General features: G+C 42.0%; 1 protein-coding gene across 1 annotated transcript in view; it reads right to left on the bottom strand.

Annotated features, from left to right (window-relative positions):
- Positions 1-18122, bottom strand: part of ACVR1B (activin A receptor type 1B) — a 42397-nt gene extending 24275 nt beyond the window's left edge. Inside the window, exon 1 of the mRNA XM_075591177.1 lies at positions 17948-18122. Within this exon, the coding sequence (XP_075447292.1) occupies positions 17948-18017 (70 nt within the window). The 5' untranslated portion in view covers positions 18018-18122. The remainder of the gene's footprint in view (positions 1-17947) is intronic.
- Positions 18123-18161: the final 39 nt, after the last annotated feature.

The raw sequence follows: 18161 nt of genomic DNA, 5'->3' as shown, positions 1-18161 counted from the left end.
GAGGAGCGCTGTGGTTCTCGAAGTAATATGTGCAAAATAGGAAAAATAGTATAATAGTGCAGATGGTATTAATAAGTGAAATCCCAAATAATCTTTGTGTTGGTGTCACTCACAAATTGGTTCAGATATAACAGATGTATCAGAGATCCATCTCTCTCTGATGGGAGCCCTTTATTGGAAGCCCTCTGGTGATGGAAGCCTTATAGTTGATGATCTGGTAAGCTTGATGTGTGATGGAATCGTAAAGTACTCAGTGTACCTCCCAAGGGATGTGGAGAAAGAAAGGAGAGAGCGCACAATAGTGTAGTATAATAAGGGTATATATTGCACATAAATAGCATATAAGTAATGCACTCACATTTTGGCATTAAAGACAATTAGTTGGAGAGAACTGCTTGTGACTCGTGGAGTACGCCGGTGTGTCACTGGAGAGCTTCCGCATGCAGCTGATCAGCTGTTGGAGGATACTGAGAATCGGGGAATCAGTGCGGGAAGGTGCTGGCAAGTCACGGAGGCCGGATTACCAGGCAGCTTCTTCCGCCCCGACTAGAGCAGTCACAGGACGTAGGCGGATGTGACGCATGCGGAAGCTTTCCAGTGACAGAACACACCGGCGCACTCCACGAGTCACTCAAACGAATTGTCTTTAATGCCAAAATGTGAGTGCATTACTTATACGCTATTTATGTGCAATATATACCCTTAATATACTACACTATTGTGCGCTCTCTCCTTTCTTTCTCCACATCCCTTGGGAGGTACACTGAGTACTTTACGATTCCATCACACATCAAGATTACCAGATTATCAACTATAAGGCTTCCATCACCAGAGGGCTTCCAATAAAGGGCTCCCATCAGAGAGAGATGGATCTCCGATACATCTGTTATATCTGAACCAATTTGTGAGTGACACCAACACAAAGATTATTTGGGATTTCACTTATTAATACCATCTGCACTATTATACTATTTTTCACATAATACTTTGAGAACCACAGCGCTCCGCCTACCTGGAAGACAAATCAATGTAAACGTCTGGACATTGATTGGCTGCTGAAACTGACGCCACACTGCTGCAGCCGGAGAACACAGTTTCAAAAGACTCCAGCTACTGCAGCAGCGTCGAAGCCGTACTTTGCAGCCAATGGTAGTTTCAATACTGAACACTACCATTGGCCGCCAGGAGTCTGTCACGAACGCGCACGCACATCGTGTAGCGCGCTGTGTGAGCCATATTGATATTTCAAGAATCAGAACGCTCTAAAAACCACCCCAACCAAGAAAAAAAGAAAAAAAAAAAGAAAAAAACACCACAACATCCTCTTAAAAGGCAAGCTCCATTCAAATTAACGGGAATAAAATCTTGTCCAACACAGGGAAGCAGCTTCACAACATTAAATGAGGGCCAAAGAACTTCCTGACAAGGCACAATAACTGGAGAACTGGTTCATGAACCCCTGGTCCAGTCTGCTTCCTTACTGCTGCAACGCTTCCTGTGTAATAGGACGCATGCTACATTTGATCAAGTTTAATCACTTCTGCTATCCCTTTACAATTATAAGAAATATGCCAAACAAATTAGTCATTTAATAGTTTAACGGGAAAACCCTGTATGAACAAAAGTACTTTTACCACCTAGGGAATTCAAACTCCCTTAAACTTTCCCATAAATTAAAGTTAGGCTGCTTGGAAAACAAGTGAGTAAGGCCTCTTACTCAATGGGTCAAGAAAGCAACGTGACAAGCTGCCAATATTTAAGCTTTGAGTTTTCTCTTCTCTATGAAAGTTGCTAAAACCACTTGGTACGTTAGTCACAGGTCCTGCTGATGCCTAGGTGTAGATTTATTTCATGCAAAGAGTGAAACCAATGCCTTTTGAAGTGCAGTCCCACTGAGGCGCAAAGTCAATGAATGGCAGTCATAGCTTTAATACGTTTTAGTGGATGACACGCAAACAAAGACAATCATGTTGGAAAGTCAAAAAATATTCATGGTCAGTTAACATGGAGACTGAACTAGGAGGAAAGCCAATATTGCCAGCCTGCTCTTCTCCACAGCAGCTAATCGAGTCAGATTCATGGACACCCATGGAGTATATGCATCAAAGGACAATTAACGCATTCATATGGCAAAACAAACAGCACCAGATGTACAGTTTCAAAGAAAATACCCTATTGATCTCAATAGGTTTTTATTCTTTGATGCATCTGGTGCAGAGTTTGTCCCAGAACTGAACCCCTTTTCCTTGATACGTAGGTGGTCAGTTAGAAATAGGGACAGTAAGGGAAACTTTAGCTTACAAACATGCTAGGACACTTAAAAAAAAAAAAAAAAAAAAAAAGTATTAAAATACTATATTTATATAAAATTGATCAGGTGCATCATTATCGCCTATTAGACATAGATTTAGCCTATTACAGTGGGGAGGTCTGTCACAGCACAGCGCTTGCATAGCAGGGTTCGCCGTTGTCAGGTCAGTCAGCACTGCACCACAACATAGGGGGCAGGATTACATTTTTAGGCGCCCGGGCAAACCCAGGAGCCAGAATCGTTCTATCACTGTATTGATATGTGGCAGTAAAAGTGTCAAAGCAGTTTCCCATACAATTCCGTATGTCAAGGCGGCACAAACGTAACGTCTTGTAACCCGTCTCAGCTGTCCTAACAGGACTGGAAAAGAACGAGGGCCTGAGAGCTTATGTTAAATCAAAGTACAAAGAAGTGAAAAGTAACGAGGAATTCTTTCAGGAAACAAATTGGATTGAAAAGCGTTTCAGGAGTATTACCTTTTATATCCAGTGCATAGAACTCATTAATTACATTACAGTCTATGCCTCCTGCATGCATAATGCAATAATGAACCTCATTTCTGTTTGTGTAAAACTTTAAACATTTAGTCCCGCTTGGAAAAATATATTCTTGTTGCATTAAAATGAAAGAAGTCAGTCATGTAAACTTACTTGACCATTTGTCCACAACTTAAAGCAGCAGTCCCCCTCAACCCCACAAGTCTATATTAATTTCTCTCAAATCATACATTTTCTTAATTAATAGCTTCTGATGTTACAGACTGCACTGGGTTCTAGGGAGAGCTCCATTTTAACCTCTCAGACACTTAATATTCAAACATCTCCTGAAGGGACCATCTTATTTGACAAATAAAAAACAGCATTTAAAGGGCAAGAAGATCTCTTAAAAGGTAAAAAGGAATGCACAAAAGCAAAAAATGCCAATCCGTTTGGCCTGCCGTTTTAAGATGTTTTGCAAAGTTAAGACCAAAAGCTTGAGTTGCGAGAACTTTAATAGCAAATACCATGGAATATACAATACATGTTGCTTTCGTTAAGAGATCATACTTGCGATATGCGAGGAAAGGATGGAGCAGCAATTCCAAAGACGCATGGATCATGGTCAAGTTTAAAAGCACCATACGAATGAAGGCTTTATGAATCCACGTACAAGAGATGGGAAAAAGTTATAGACATGGTAGGCCGAGATCTTTGATATAGAAGCTTGTGCCTCAAGACACCTACTATGCAATCTTCCAGTGAGAGTGCGGGCACAATATCCGTATACAAGAAGGGAAGAAAATCCAGAGCAATGATGTGTCGGTACAATGGCACCGAAAGTAGCACGGGAACCAAGGTAGGTGAATATGTCAAATGCTTTATTAGGACAAACAAAAAATAGTGGTCTCAGAGAAACACACTGTGTGTATCGTTACTATTCTTTTGGCTTTTACATTCATCTAAGCCATGTCTGTTGCGAACCCAAATATACTTTATTGGTAGTAAAGTTATAAGGCTCTTTCACTGAATAAAAGCTAGCTTACAAGATACTATTCTAGTTAAGAAAAGTATCACACACACACACACACACTATTATACGGATATATTGAAATCCCACACGTTTGTTCCCTACAAATAACAGACTTTTTGGGGTAAACAAAATCCTGTTTCCTTTACAAACTTGGCAATTTGCAAAGTGATAAGCTACCACTTTTTTAGGTTTGTTGGTTTCTATCAAATAATAAAAAAGGACCATAGGAGTGTAGCCAAAATGACTTCAAAGAATAAGAGCTTCAGTAATAAACCATTAAAAATCGGCCCCGTGCCAGTTTTGTAAAAGAAAAGAAAAAAAAAAACACACACACACACAATCTCCACTTGCAGTATTGCAATAAGACGTTTGCAACATCAGCATGTGTGCAGGCATGCTCATTAATTCACTGCGGGTGTCATTACAGGCGCTTATCCATTTCACTGAATCAACAAATGCAGACCTCGTTCATTCACCGCACGAGAGAATGAATGGGAGCACCATTATACACAAAATGGACATTTAATAATAGCAGCAACACAGTAAACTGACATCAAAACACGGTCGTGAATTACATTTAAGGAAACAGATATTGCTAGCAAATATAAGGGGTTATTCATTACATTGCGATAGTGCCATTAACCCACTGAAACTTCCCTTACCTTCATTGACGTCAATTCGCACTATTGAAGTTCAATGAATAACCCCCCCTCCCCCCCAGACGGTTTTCTCCAACTCCTTGGAAAAGCCTGTCACCCTACCTGACCACTGTCTTAAGTTCATCATTTGTCAATATGTTTTTCCTCACTCAAATGTTAGAATGTGTTACACTGACCCTGAAGCTACCCCCTTTACACTTTAAAAGCATAACACCCCACTCTAACATTTTTCTCTGGAAACAATGTAGACAATTTAGAAAAATCACATGCCAGTCTAAGGCCGCGCTTACAGTCCCGGCGACGTTGTGTCAAAACAAATGAATTGAATCCATCGCGCGCGCCTATAGTAGGAGCTGGAAGTCAATGGAAATTGATTTTTCAGCGACCGCAGCATGACGTCAGCGGCCACGTTAGCGGTTCAGCCAATGAGGGCGAAACTCACGGCCACGTCCCGTCACGCCCCCCGGCAGCCATCTCTGGTCTAACACAATAAGCAGAAATTGCTGCTATAACGGTGACGGATGACGTCACGCCGTCGTCGCAAGGACTATAAAGCGCAGCTTTATACACCGGCCATTAGAGAGGATGCATTAAATTATTTGCCGGCAGAGGGGCCTGCATTGCCAAGACCACCAATATGTCCCTGGCACTGACAAGTTCACGCATGATGCCCATTTTACCAGTGAAAAAATTATTTCATACAGATTTGAACGTGGGAAAACGTATGGCACCTCAACTTCTGTAACAGTCTGTGGAGTGCTGAAGAACGTCAGAAGGGAAAAGATCCACTAAAGACTAGGTTTATTCAACTGTAGATGAGCACTTTTTTTTGTGTTATAGTGAATTATGTATGGCAAGTTAAATTGCTCCCGTGAGCCAGTTGAGAGAGACTCCATTACCTTGTCATTTTCACAATTCCATCACAAACTGCAAAGCCAACACATTTCCATAACCTCATCCAGGATTACGTGCTTCTCTTTGTTGTACGCAAATAAAACAGAAAGAGGTACAGTTATGGGCTCACAACAGCAGTTAATTATGGTTTGACAACTCTGGCTTGTGTGTTGCTCACCGCTGTAACCACGATCACTCCTCCCCTCAATTAAAAATGCGATTATAAAGCTTCCACGTATGATGGACAGTAAGAAAAGTAGCCGAGCCCAAGTGCAAGTCACGGAATCATCCCCGCAGATTGAAGATTGACAGCAATAATGTACAGCTAATAGCACCCATTCTATCTGCTGCGAAGCAATCTTCAAACATCGCAGCTTCACTCAAAATTAATGGAGGTCAAATCTTCACAACATATTTAATAGGGGATTATGTTACCAAGTAAAAAATGGAGTCTGTGTGACAAACTGCACTTATAGTAGCTGCAGTGAAAATTGGGTGGCCATGTTGGTTCTATGTTCCACGTGGTAAAATAAGAAAGGAGGGTGAGAGTTGGTAGCATGATGCTTTTTATTGGATCCACAGATTGTTTAACACATTTGACTGCTTGTAAAGCTTGTAGCCTTCATCAGGTATGGGAGAAACACAAATCGGATATTATACACCATAGTGTAGAGATGTTATCTAGTTACAGTGGATATGGAGAGGAAATTAGACAATATAACAGGGTGAATGATGTCACGCCAGTATAACAAATGAACAGCGAAGGCCCAAGAGGCTGCTATCTATTGTTATGCAATACTGACCTAGACAAATAGTAGTGGTTTGGAAGAGACACACACACACACACACACACACACACAGCAGAAGAGTTACATCTATATAGTTTCATCTAATCTTACATTACATCAGGGGAAATCAGAGCATGAACTGGGAATTGCTCAGCCAGAAAACTGGGGAATCACAAGTCCGCCAGGCAAATCAATGGTGGGGATGACGGGCAATCCTCCACTTCACTGAATGCAAATCTCCAGAAATGTGGGGATAATCTATTTATGAACCCCTGACAGGTAACAATAATAAATACAGCTATATATTTGAGAGTATTGTCTGCTTTAAGCAGTTTACATTTACATATGGAGTAAGGACACCTGTTAAAAGCCGAACCCCATAAACGATACCTTGACTCACACCCTTGCTCAGCTCAAGTATATGCAGAACACAAAAAACAGCTGGGAGCAGTTCTCTCTAATCGTGTCCTGGAGATCTATAAATCAGCTATTGATTGAGAGAAAAAGGAACACAATCAGACTTTAAAACACAAATGAGTCCTCGGCTTTGACCAACAAAGGTGCACTCCCCTTTACCATGACAAAAGAAAACGAGTGACAAGGATATATGTTAAAGCATTGTTGCAGTTTCTCTGGAAGAGAAAGGGTCCGTGGTCTTAAAAAAAAAATTAAAAAAAAGTCAGTTCCATATAGGAGAGATATAAATAGATATTTTGTTATTTTTTTGTTAAACTTGTCCCATGTTATTGATTTTCCTATAAAGTATTTTTTAATCCTCATTTAGCAGTTTAATTTATTTGCATCTGGTTAAAAACAAATGTTTCCCTTTTCTCCAAGGTTAATTTAAGCATATCAGCAACTTGGGTTTGTACAGTAATCATGAAGCCATCAGTAGCCAAACCATGGATTTAAAAAAAAAAAAAAAAAAAAGCAACCAAAAACATCATGGCTAGGTTTAATGATATTGGATAAAGATCATAAAAAATCCCAAAGGCTTTTTGCTTAGCATTGAAAATCAAAATGTTTAGAAAATATACTGATTTTTAAATAACTTTGGATTCCCCCCATTCGCAACGTTTCAATCAGCTACATGTAACCTACTAAAGTTACCATTGTCCTTAATTCACTTTCGTCAACCCCCCAAACAAAACTTTTATGCTCAACTTTTGCCGTTTACTTGGTATTGGTTATTGGACGGGTTACATAATCTAATCTATCAATGATAACACTTTTCTGCAATCTATTCTAAACATCAAATGTTCCTACTTTCTTCTACTTGGACAGTGGTCACAATGTTATCAGAAGCGGACCAACAACAACAAAACAAAACAAAAAAAAAAGCTACTAAATACAGTTTTCTGGTTGAAAAGAGCATGCAATCTTTTCACAGGACACTGCACTATATTTTTTCCACTCTTGTGGGTTTTTAAATCTTTTTACAGAAGCCAATTACATTGGGACGCTGCTACATATTGTTCTGCTGAGATCGCACATGTCTATTGTCCTAAGGCAAAAAAGAATGTCAGATAAAAAAAAGGACACATCAAAATACATCAAAGTTTAAACAAAAACACTGACCCAACAGTATTTACATAGGCATAGCATCCATACAGGGGGACAAAATCACAGGCTTAAAGCTTCCGCAATACACCACACGAGTGGATCTGTACTGTATATGAGGGAATGTGCAAAATGTGTGTTCAGTGTTTAGAAAATGTAGATCAGTGTCTGGGAGTGTGTGTGTGTGTGTGTGTGTGTGTGTGTGTGTGTGTGTGTGTGTGTGTGTGTGTGTGTGTGTGTGTGTGTGTGTGTGTGTGTGTGTGTGTGTGTGTGTGTGTGTGTGTCTGTGTCATTGTGTGCTAGTGAATGTATGCTGTGGGGTTGAATGAGTGCACCTTAACCCCTTTTGCTGCCAGCGGGACCAGCAATACATCGCTGTCAAAGCGGAATTGTAGGGCAAAGTGGATGAAAGTAGACCTCACAAAATAACTGCCCTGTCTGGCTCCCCTGATTTCAGACGTCTGCTCCTGAATGCAAAATAGACTTACAAAATAGCCGTTTCAGCCCCATTTGGCTGGTCCACAGACCTCTTCTTTCTACCAACGGTCTGTGCTTTTCCCTGTTCACCCACCCCCTTACTTCACTGGGGGCTGCACAGTCCTGCTCTGCTGTGGAACTGCTGCTGCATTCCTTCCTCAGTAAGGCATGAACCAAAACAATAGAAAATTGTGTATTCTGCGAAAAAGCACCGTAAACGTCGCAGAATGCACAATACACAATACACAATACGCACCGCTTTCAGGCTAATATTGGAAAAGGATTGAAAACTAGCTGGCAATTATGAAACAACTGTTAACCTCTTCTCTGCCAGAAACATGGCTAAAATGGTGGTGAAATTACTGCATTTTGTGCGACATCGGAGAGCTCTTTGAAACATTTGTGTTCTTTTAACTTGAGCAACACTTTATTTGAAAAAAGGTGCCATTTCACTTCATGTCACTGCTCGTCTGATGGCACGGTGTTGTCAGACAGATCCCTCAAAAAGGCGCACTTGGTCAGTCCTCGGATATTGAGGGAAAGGTGTAGGATGAAGGAAACATTTGACCAACATGTATTTTATTTTTAGAGGGCAGTGAAAGGAAAAAAAAGTTGAATTTAGCCTTCACAGTGCCCTGACGTACTGGCATGCCATGTAACAGGGACGTCATAAGCATTTGCTCTTTTCTTTGGGGGAATACAGCTGGCCACTGACAGAGTAGCCAGCCTGATCGAAACAGAATGGGAGCCTGGCACTGTAAAGCAGGGGAGCGCAACCTTTTTCTCCTGCGCTCCCCTGCCGGCCGCTCCTCACGCCTCCCCCTCCGTACCTCGGCTCCGGCGTTCTGGCGTCACATCTCCAGAAGCCGTCAGCCATGGTAAGCAAAGTTTACAGGGGCCTTCGCAGCGTCCCCGGCATTTAATTTAAATGCCTTTGGGAAGCGCGCGGGGCCTCTGTAAGGCTGCGGCCATGCAGCCGCTGAGCGCACTCATGCTTGAGAGCGGTGACGTCACTAACTGTCCAAGCATGAGCGTAGGCTGTCCTGCAGAATTTTGAAAGCGCGAGTGGTGGGGTACCACTATGTATCCATTGGTTGGATCGGGGCTATTTCAGTGTAGTGTGTGTGTGTTTTGACTGGTGCTGATTGGTTGCTGAAGGGTCATGTGACCCATCAGCGCGCTCGAAAATAAAATGCCTCTGTCTCCCCAAGCGCCTAGCTTCGGAAAGCGTAAATTCCCGTGCGCTGTGTGAGCGTGGCCGTACAGATTGAGATTCACAGGAGTAAACGTGCTATAAAAAGTCAAAAGCGCCAAGCGCGCTCAGCAGCAGCATGGACGCAGTCTTAATCCTGCACCCCCCCCCCCCCCGCAGTGAACCACGCACCCCCCAGCTCTAAAGGTTAGAAAAAAGAGCCATTTTGTTTTTTTGCTTAAGAGAAGAATGAAACATTGCTTCAAGGCAGGTAGCACTTGCATGTTTTCATGTAAGGTAACATTGTGTGTTTAATATCCCAGACCAGCTCGACACCAGCAAGTAACTTCCTGTGTGCTGCATCTGTTCGGTCACCTCCTGTATGTCATTTATAGCTGTGCCTGTGACAGGGACCTTTTGGTGACATGGAGGTGGTGTTTGGAAGAGTGTCATTTTAAAATGAAGTTAATTTGAGACGCGTTTCTTTAGCAGTGATGTATCCCGTGTTAGATGTACCTACGCTGCTAGCTATTTTCGTAACATGTTATCCTTCATTACAGAGCTCACTGTTGTGACATGCTGCATGTTTCATGTCTACTAATTCCTGCACCACAGTGGCAAGATGGCAACTCCCTACACACTAATATATATATATATTATTATTTTTTTATTCATTTTTTTTAATTAGTGTGCATACCTTTAAGATTTGCTCTTTCTAGGGACTTACGTCCATGTGCTTTGGCGCCTTTTTTTTTGGTGCAATACTGATTGACCTCACCTATAAACACTTTTTTTTGCAGACAATGTAACAAATCTTATCTTCTTTAAACAAATGTAAACATTATTAAAGCAAATGGCGTTTAATTTCTACACACATGCACAATCTTTCCTTCTTAGGCCCGTAATATAGTGGGCGCGCGTGCCTGTGCGAACGCTCGTGCATGTGACGCACACTTGTGTGTACGGTCCGTGCTGCTGTGAGCGACAGGCTTGGAAGGGTACTGTCCGCGTCTGCGTGCGCCTGTGTTTGTTTAGATAAATAGATACAGTATAGTGTTAGATAATAGTACTTTACATCTATACATTCCCATTGATGGTCAGTGTAGTTATTACTGACATTTAGGCTATGTCTTGCCTTTATTGGATGTATTCAATGTTTTTGCCGACACTGTTTTGATCTAGCTGGTGCCATTAAACTTGACCCTTGATAAATTGTCTTTATTTTGATATTAGCTTTATTTTAGCCTTTCAGCAGCTAAAGTCTCGCAAATTTACACTACTCTCTAATACATTGCTTGCAGCTCATGCAAAGGTCTTCAATACGAATTAATTCTGTAAAATAAATATACACACACACACACACACACACACACACACACACACACACACACACACACACTTCCCCCCGATCGCCCGGCTCCACGCTCACTGTCGTGCACGCGCGGCCATAGCATACAATGGCTGGCTAACCGCAGCAAGCGCCCCTATATTACGGGCCTTAGCCTTGGAAGGTCAATGGAGTATTCCCTCCCTCCTTATCAGTTAGCCAGTAAAGAGAAGAGGTGAGGAGGCTTTGCCTGAGCAAACTCTTGTGGAGCAGAGACATCGTACACAAGGGAGTAGAGGAAATCCCGTCCCTCACAAGTCCCCACTAACGTTTACAAAATGAACTAACATCAAAAAAATACTACTTGGTGTTGGATGCTGGTTTAAAAAAAAAAAAAAAGGCGCCACCGTGAGCCACTTTGAGAAATCATTGCCATTAGTAGGACTTTGGTCCTATGAGGGACTGTCCCATCAAATGGGAAACCTGCCGCACCTTTTGTACAGCAGCAGTCTCCAAAAATTAGGAGCACAGAAAGCACGGTTTGAGAGTGACTCCGGCAAATGAAAACCTAAAAACACACTGACGAAAGCTAGAGGTCCTTGGCTCCCTAATCAGCCTGCTTTGATTCCTCTTTACCTGACCTGGATATGGTTTTGGACACATTCATTTGAATGGAGTTGAACTCTTCTCCGGCACTGGGAAGCAGCTCCACGGCATATTGAAGAGGAGCCCTCACGTTGGTTTCTTTAAGTGAGTAAACCCATTTAGGACCAGTGAGCGAATTGAAGGGTTAAATAGAAACTGCAGCAAAAACAAAGCCACCAATGATTTCCTAAACTTGTAATGTTTATGCATGACCAAATGCTCGGAGGTTTTATTTATATGGTAGGAATGTCTGTGAGTCCATCTGCGAGTCCATCTACAGCAGGCCTGCACAACTCCAGTCCTCAGTGATACCAAGCCACTAACTGAGCCAGCTGTGCTGAAGTAGGTATATCCTGAAAACCTGGCCTGTTTGCGGCCCTCAGGGACTGGACTTGTGCAGGCCTGATTTACAGGCAAGTCATCAAAAAAGCCCATTCTTTCCGGTGTACTGTTTAAAAAGAAGCTGCGTATGTGGCCACCATTAGACAAGCTGCTAAAAGCAGGACAATGATCAAAACATACAAATGTAATGGACCCCATTTTGGATCCCACAGGCAATCAATGACATGGTTTTACATTTCTTTTGCACGATCGTTTATTTGTAAGGCGCCAACATATATCACAGCTCAGTATAGAGTGACAACCACAAACAGAATGACATGCAAACGCAAATCGGATACAAAAGATAACGGGGGCCTTGCTCTGGGGAGCTTACAGTCTAGAGGTAATAAGGGCAACACTGCAACAAAAGGTAAAGTGGCAGCTCATAGTGAGACCGAGTATAGTCCAGCTGAATCTATTAAGGTGGGGGGGCAGGGGGGGTGGATGTTACCTATGACCTCAGTAAAAAGGTTCCACTCCTGGTAACAGACCAAATAAAACATTCTGTGAAGAATTGAACCATCTAACTGGTTTCAGAGAAAGAAGCCCCCAGAAGAGGCCATGCTCTGACCCCAGGAGGGTGGGAGGCTCAGGGGAACAGTGAGGTAGGACCAGAAAGCATGGTGGATTTGTGATATAGTCTCCCAACAGAGGTGGGAGAGGCAAATACAGCAGAGGGATTCAAAGATCCGAAATATAAAAAGAAAGCCAACGAGCCAATACGGTTAAATGTTTTGAAACAGACAAAAAAAAGGCATGCTAAGTGGCTTTTATCTACGGTTTCATTCGGTTTCTTTAAACACGTGTTATTTTTCTTTAACCAAAGACTTTGTTACTTTTCTCTTTGGAAATACAGCACAAAACCCTTTTCTTTGCGGTCTGAATGTTTCCACTACACATATGCTTATCAGAGGGCAAATAAAGGAAAGGGAGGAAGGTTTTGCCTGAGCAAACTTATTGAACTCCGTGATATCACACAAAACGGGAGCACTCAGGCTATCAAACCCCTCCCAAATCTCTGCTTACCATGTTCACAAACGGAAAAAAATGTAGGCATCTGATTTTCATAAAAAATTAATTATTTTTTGAAGAACCCACATCTGGCCCATTAACCGGGTCATTAAAATACTTTAGCGCTAGGCAAGACTACCGCTTTAAAAAATAAAATAAAAAAAAGGAACATTTAGCAACATGTAAACTGGGATAAAAAGGCACCTTCAGCCACTATCACGTATCGCCATCCCCAATGCTTTCATCACAATACCCCAGTCACTAAAACTGCAATTCCTTCCTGGCATTTGAAGTTTGAAGGGAGTTTTTATACCTTGAGTTAAAGTATATCTGAATTTCCCCTTTCAAGTCATCTTTTATTTGCTTTTCACTTTATTACATGGAAAAATGTTATTAAACCGCGCTCCCCGTGGCTAGGTCTCCTCTCTGTGGCACGATGTCAGTCTCTTTCAGTTACTGATGTGGAGTATCACATACAAATGTCAAGGATGTGAGTGGCTTTTTCTGCCGTTTAACCCTCAGATGACAGCAATTTATGCTAATATCCCTCCCATATTGGTGACATTTTAGGGCCGGGCTTATGCCACATCCAAGGAGCTAGAATGTTAAGTAACAGTGTCACTGTGGGCACCCATGTTTCATATCATGGCTCAAGTCATGTTTTTATTGTACAGATATGTACAGCTTGCTTTACTCACGCTTTTATAGCACCTCTTTAAATGTAATCAGGGCATTTAGGTATTCACCATGGTAAAAAGGAGTCATTCAGTCCTTTGATGTTTCCTTTTAAAAATCCCTATGGTTATAAAATGTTGTTAATGAGGCCCTGACAAACATTTTGTTTCATTTGTATGCCTTATTTTGATCTCGTAATGGCATTTGCCATTTTGGAGATGCTTTGCCCCAGGTACAGGGTCCGCAGAATGCATAAAATGGCCGAGTTGAGCGACACTAACTGCAGTTGTGATACTTCCTTACGCTACGGTGTCTAACATTTACACGGTCATGGGATGTGGCTTTCAATGCAGTCAGAAACAGACCAAGGGTTGAGCGTAAGCAACCAAGGTTTCATTTAAACCAAGTGTTTTCAAGTGTGTTCTCTAGTTCACCAGTTATTCCTCAAACCTAATTGTTTGTAAACTTTGTTTTCAAGGATCGACATGCATCTAATGCAGGTGCAGAAGTTAGGACCCGAGAGAAAGGTTCTGTGGCTCACACAACTAGAAAGAAAAAAAAAAGTGCGAGTGGCAGGTCTTTGTAAACCAGCTGCTTTGTTGTCTACACGACGGGTAACCCAATCCATATATACATACCCAAGTGCCCCTCACTTATTGTTGATAAAGGTTCAGTCCCACTTAATTTTGTTCAAAAATATGTTTGTTCCACAAATTCTTCCATATTTACCCTGCACACGCGTTTTATTTTGGAGAAATTGTTGCACTAAAATTATATTCACTGGACTTCCCAAAGAAGCCCCCACTTTAAATATTCTCAGAATGGCTTCTAAACTCTGGGGAGGCTGCAGAATCATTTAATCAGTTTGGTATAAAACTATGATAACTATGTATTGTAGAACCCTGTTTTTTTGTTCGGCTGTTTGCAATCTTAATACTGAAAAACCATGAAAACACTATGTAAAACCTGTGTAGAAGCTGTTCCTTTACCGAGTGCTTTCACTTTGACTCGCCTATACATATACTGCTATGCAGCATTGCACTGTCAACCTTTGCATCCCTGCTGGACTCATGGCAGCAAATAGGTTCTCAAATCAATTAGTTACACTGCAAGATCTATAGGAAACGAGGCAGCATTATGTTGTATGGTTGCTTCACAGAAACTTGTTTTTTTCCCCTAGCTCTTCAGCATAACAGCTGATATCAGCACTAGAAAAATCAATACACAGCATCGGCCAACAATTAATTCAGATGCTACAGTGCCAACGCATCCACCCCCCACCCTTGCCTTCCACCTTTCCCGGATACACGTCCATCACGTGGACAGACTTGTGTGCGAAACAAAAGTGTGATGATAATAATTAGAAGATGTAGAAATGAGGTTGGTGTGGGAGGGTAATATTATGTTATGTATCCTGTGGCTTTTCCCAGGCACACCAAAACAACTCGTTTCTCAGAATAGGAGTTTGTGATGTCCCACTGAGTCCAATACACACTCCCATCAGCAGAGTTAAAAAGTCTGCTGCTCTACCAAAGTCATTTCTAAGCAAGGACAAAAAAAAATCACCACACGTAAAAGTAAACATCTGTCTGTTAGAAACGAGCCAACTTTGAGTGAACAGATCAGGGCTGTGTGTCTGCTCTGCGCACGAAACCCAACCCTCGGGGACCTGTTCTGACACGTTCAAACGTCAGGTTTCAGACAGAATGGGAGCTTTGTTCTATACAGTTGTGCTGTATTTATTGCAAAGGGAATATCGCCCCCAGCAACTGAGAGTGGGGAAGAAATGCAGGTGCTGCTGCACCAGAGGAAAGCAAGCTAATTGTATCAGAAGGCCACAGGTGCTGCCCTCAAATACCCCGATTGTCCCTGTAAGCCCATGTAGCAGCCTCAAATCAGACCACCATTAAGAAAAAAAGACAAACCCACCTACGACTTTAAAAGTAACCCTGTAGCTGTGCAATGCTTTGCATGCATCTAACCGAGAAAGTGTTGAGATAAAACATTACAGTACCAAAGAAAGTACAGTATTAGTCACAAATTCTTCATCTATTTGACAAAGAGGAGGTAAGGAGAGGCAAATGTTGCTGAAATACTTCAGAGTTACCAAAAGGCCAAGTTTTCGGGGCAATATATATCATTGTAGCACATTGCCTTGGCGATAATCAAGGCCTGGCTAGTGGGTTATACATGCGAGAGAACTCTTTAAACTTTAATCTGTTGGTAACTGCTGAAGAGTGAACTTTAAGCACTCTAGGTCTTAGATTCAAGGACTCCCCAGTATTTTCTAGATACAGCCAAACCACTAAGGCAACTTGACTTAGGGCGGATGGGGGGTGACGAATACATAGGTACAAAAAAAGGTTTTAATGGGTCATGGGCATTTTGCTTAGAATACAAGAGGAAATAATAGCAGCTCTTAAAATATAGTTAGAAGAGGGTATCTGGCCTCAAGAGCCTATAGCACAATATCAAAAGTCCCCCAACATGCAAACGTAGCCTCCCTGTGTGCATGCCTACACCATGTGTGGGACACCAATGTCAGAAACACTTCTTTCCAAAGAGTAATGAGATTACATAGTTACATTGTGTTTTTGAAGCTGTCGCAGGTCCCCCCCCCCCCCCCCAAAAAAAATGAAAAAACAAAAAAAACAAAAAACGCTTCAGAAGAACTGGCTACCTTCGTAAAATTTGATTTAAGCAATAATATTCCTTATGTGTATGCCGTGAAAAAAATATATGAATGTTCACATGTCCTACGTGTCCTGTGAAATTGTGCATATCAGCTACTTATGTTTATCTGTTTGACTAATGATGGTATTGTAATCACAGGTACATGTTTTTCTCTTAGTTTCAAAAGTAGATTTGAGAACGAACAAAATCTTAAAATCGCCAGAGGAAATTTGATTAAGATTGTAAAAACCCCTCTAAAGCATTTGCAATGAAAATGTTAAAAGCGTTAATAAAATTATTTAAAAATGTATACTTGTTCATTTTTTTTTTAATTATAAAGATGTCAATCAGCTCCATTTACCCTATTAAACCATGTCACAGTTTTCCCTTCGGTCCTGGGGGCAGGGGAGGAGAGATACTACTCGTTTAAAAAGTTATTCCGTTTTACACAATATGCACACGGCTAAAGCAACTTCTGCTTTTTTTTTTTATTACCATGTCACAAGCAAACTCATGTCACGAAATATTGACCTATTTCACCTTACATACTCTTTGTTGCACCTTTTGGTACAACTATTTAGTGGTACAGTTCATTGACATGATGAGTCAGATAAGGAAGACACTAGTTCAGCCTTATTTTACCAGCAGCAGGATAAATAAGAGACTTGTTCATCCTAGAAAATCCCAACATGCCAGCCTAACCCTAAACCAGCAGCACTGTTTGAGTCCTATAAATCAGAGAGAAAACGATTACCGGCTAAATGAGAGGGAGGAGGTTATAACGCCACTAAAGACACTTTTTAGCGCATTGTTCCTTCCGCTCCTAATGTATTTCCCTCAAGGGGCCACATGCAGTCACACAGACAGCCCTGTAATACTGTACATCAGTTTACGCTTACTACTGTCTTTTCTGCGGGCACTAGTGTCACAATGTCAAAACAGCGATAAGGACACTCAGCATATGTGCCATTCTAAGAGGTAAGCCACATTGAATTACAAGTAAATGAGGTTACATAAACACATAGCGTATGTAAAAAAAAAAGTTACGTTTCTCTTCCTTATGAAACTCAAAATTAAATAGTTGGAACAGACTCTTCACATACTAAAAATTACAAGATAAGCTGCTGCCTTAAAGACTCTCCAGTTCATCGCTATCAGAGAATTGGGCACTAATATTGTACGTTTCACTGAAGACCCAGGAAGATATTGTATATTTGAGGCTACATTAATCAATCCCTCCTAAAAAAAAACAAAAAAAAAACGGATAGTATATATAAATGTGGTGCATGCTGGTTGCAGAATGTTTTCTCACGTACATAGCAGGTGACAGAGCCCATACGTAGTTATCATCACTGTATGTGATCATCGAGTGTGCCCACAGCCTGCTCTACAAAACAAAAACAAACCCCCACTCCCTCCTCTCTCTGCAAGTCCCAACCTCTATCCCCAACACACTGCTCATCACTCCTCTCGGAAGTTTTTGTTTTGCCCCAGGGCCCCGTTCCCCCATTACCACCCACTGTCTATGGTTTCACTCAGTGTATCTCCTCTACCAAAAGCTCTCTTTTGCCACTAACCCACACCCGAGTAGCATTTAGTACCCTTTCCAAAGACTCTCACCTCCACCTACTATCTCTCTACATACCCCATGCAATCTCTCAGTGCACACCCAGCTCTCTATCCTCTCCCAGACCCCCTCTCTCTTCTATCCCAGTCTGTTTGTACAGCTCTCCTCCGAGCAGGTTATACCCCTCCATACAGTGTGAACGTGCCTCCTCCACTGGCATGTGCACCCCCCTCTATTCTTCTCTCTCCCACATTTTGGGCCCTTTCAACTCCACTCACCGTCCGCTAAGCACGGGCCAGCCCCGGCCAGGAAGAGGTTGATGATGAGGAAGGCCGGTAGCTCCGCCATAGTAGCAGCCGCACAGCGCCCACCACCTGCGCGACACCGACCGATCCAGACAGACGCACTACGGGAGCGCGTCCGCACGGCGCTGCCTCCTGGAGCCGTGGCACGCACACTCTGCGTTCCACGCCTCGCTATCGCTAGGCTCTA

This window comes from Ascaphus truei, chromosome 3 (genome assembly GCF_040206685.1).
Source record: "Ascaphus truei isolate aAscTru1 chromosome 3, aAscTru1.hap1, whole genome shotgun sequence".
Classification (NCBI taxonomy): Eukaryota; Metazoa; Chordata; class Amphibia; order Anura; family Ascaphidae; genus Ascaphus; species Ascaphus truei.
Note: the sequence above shows the minus strand (reverse complement) of the source record. Positions and strands in the feature narration are given on the sequence as shown.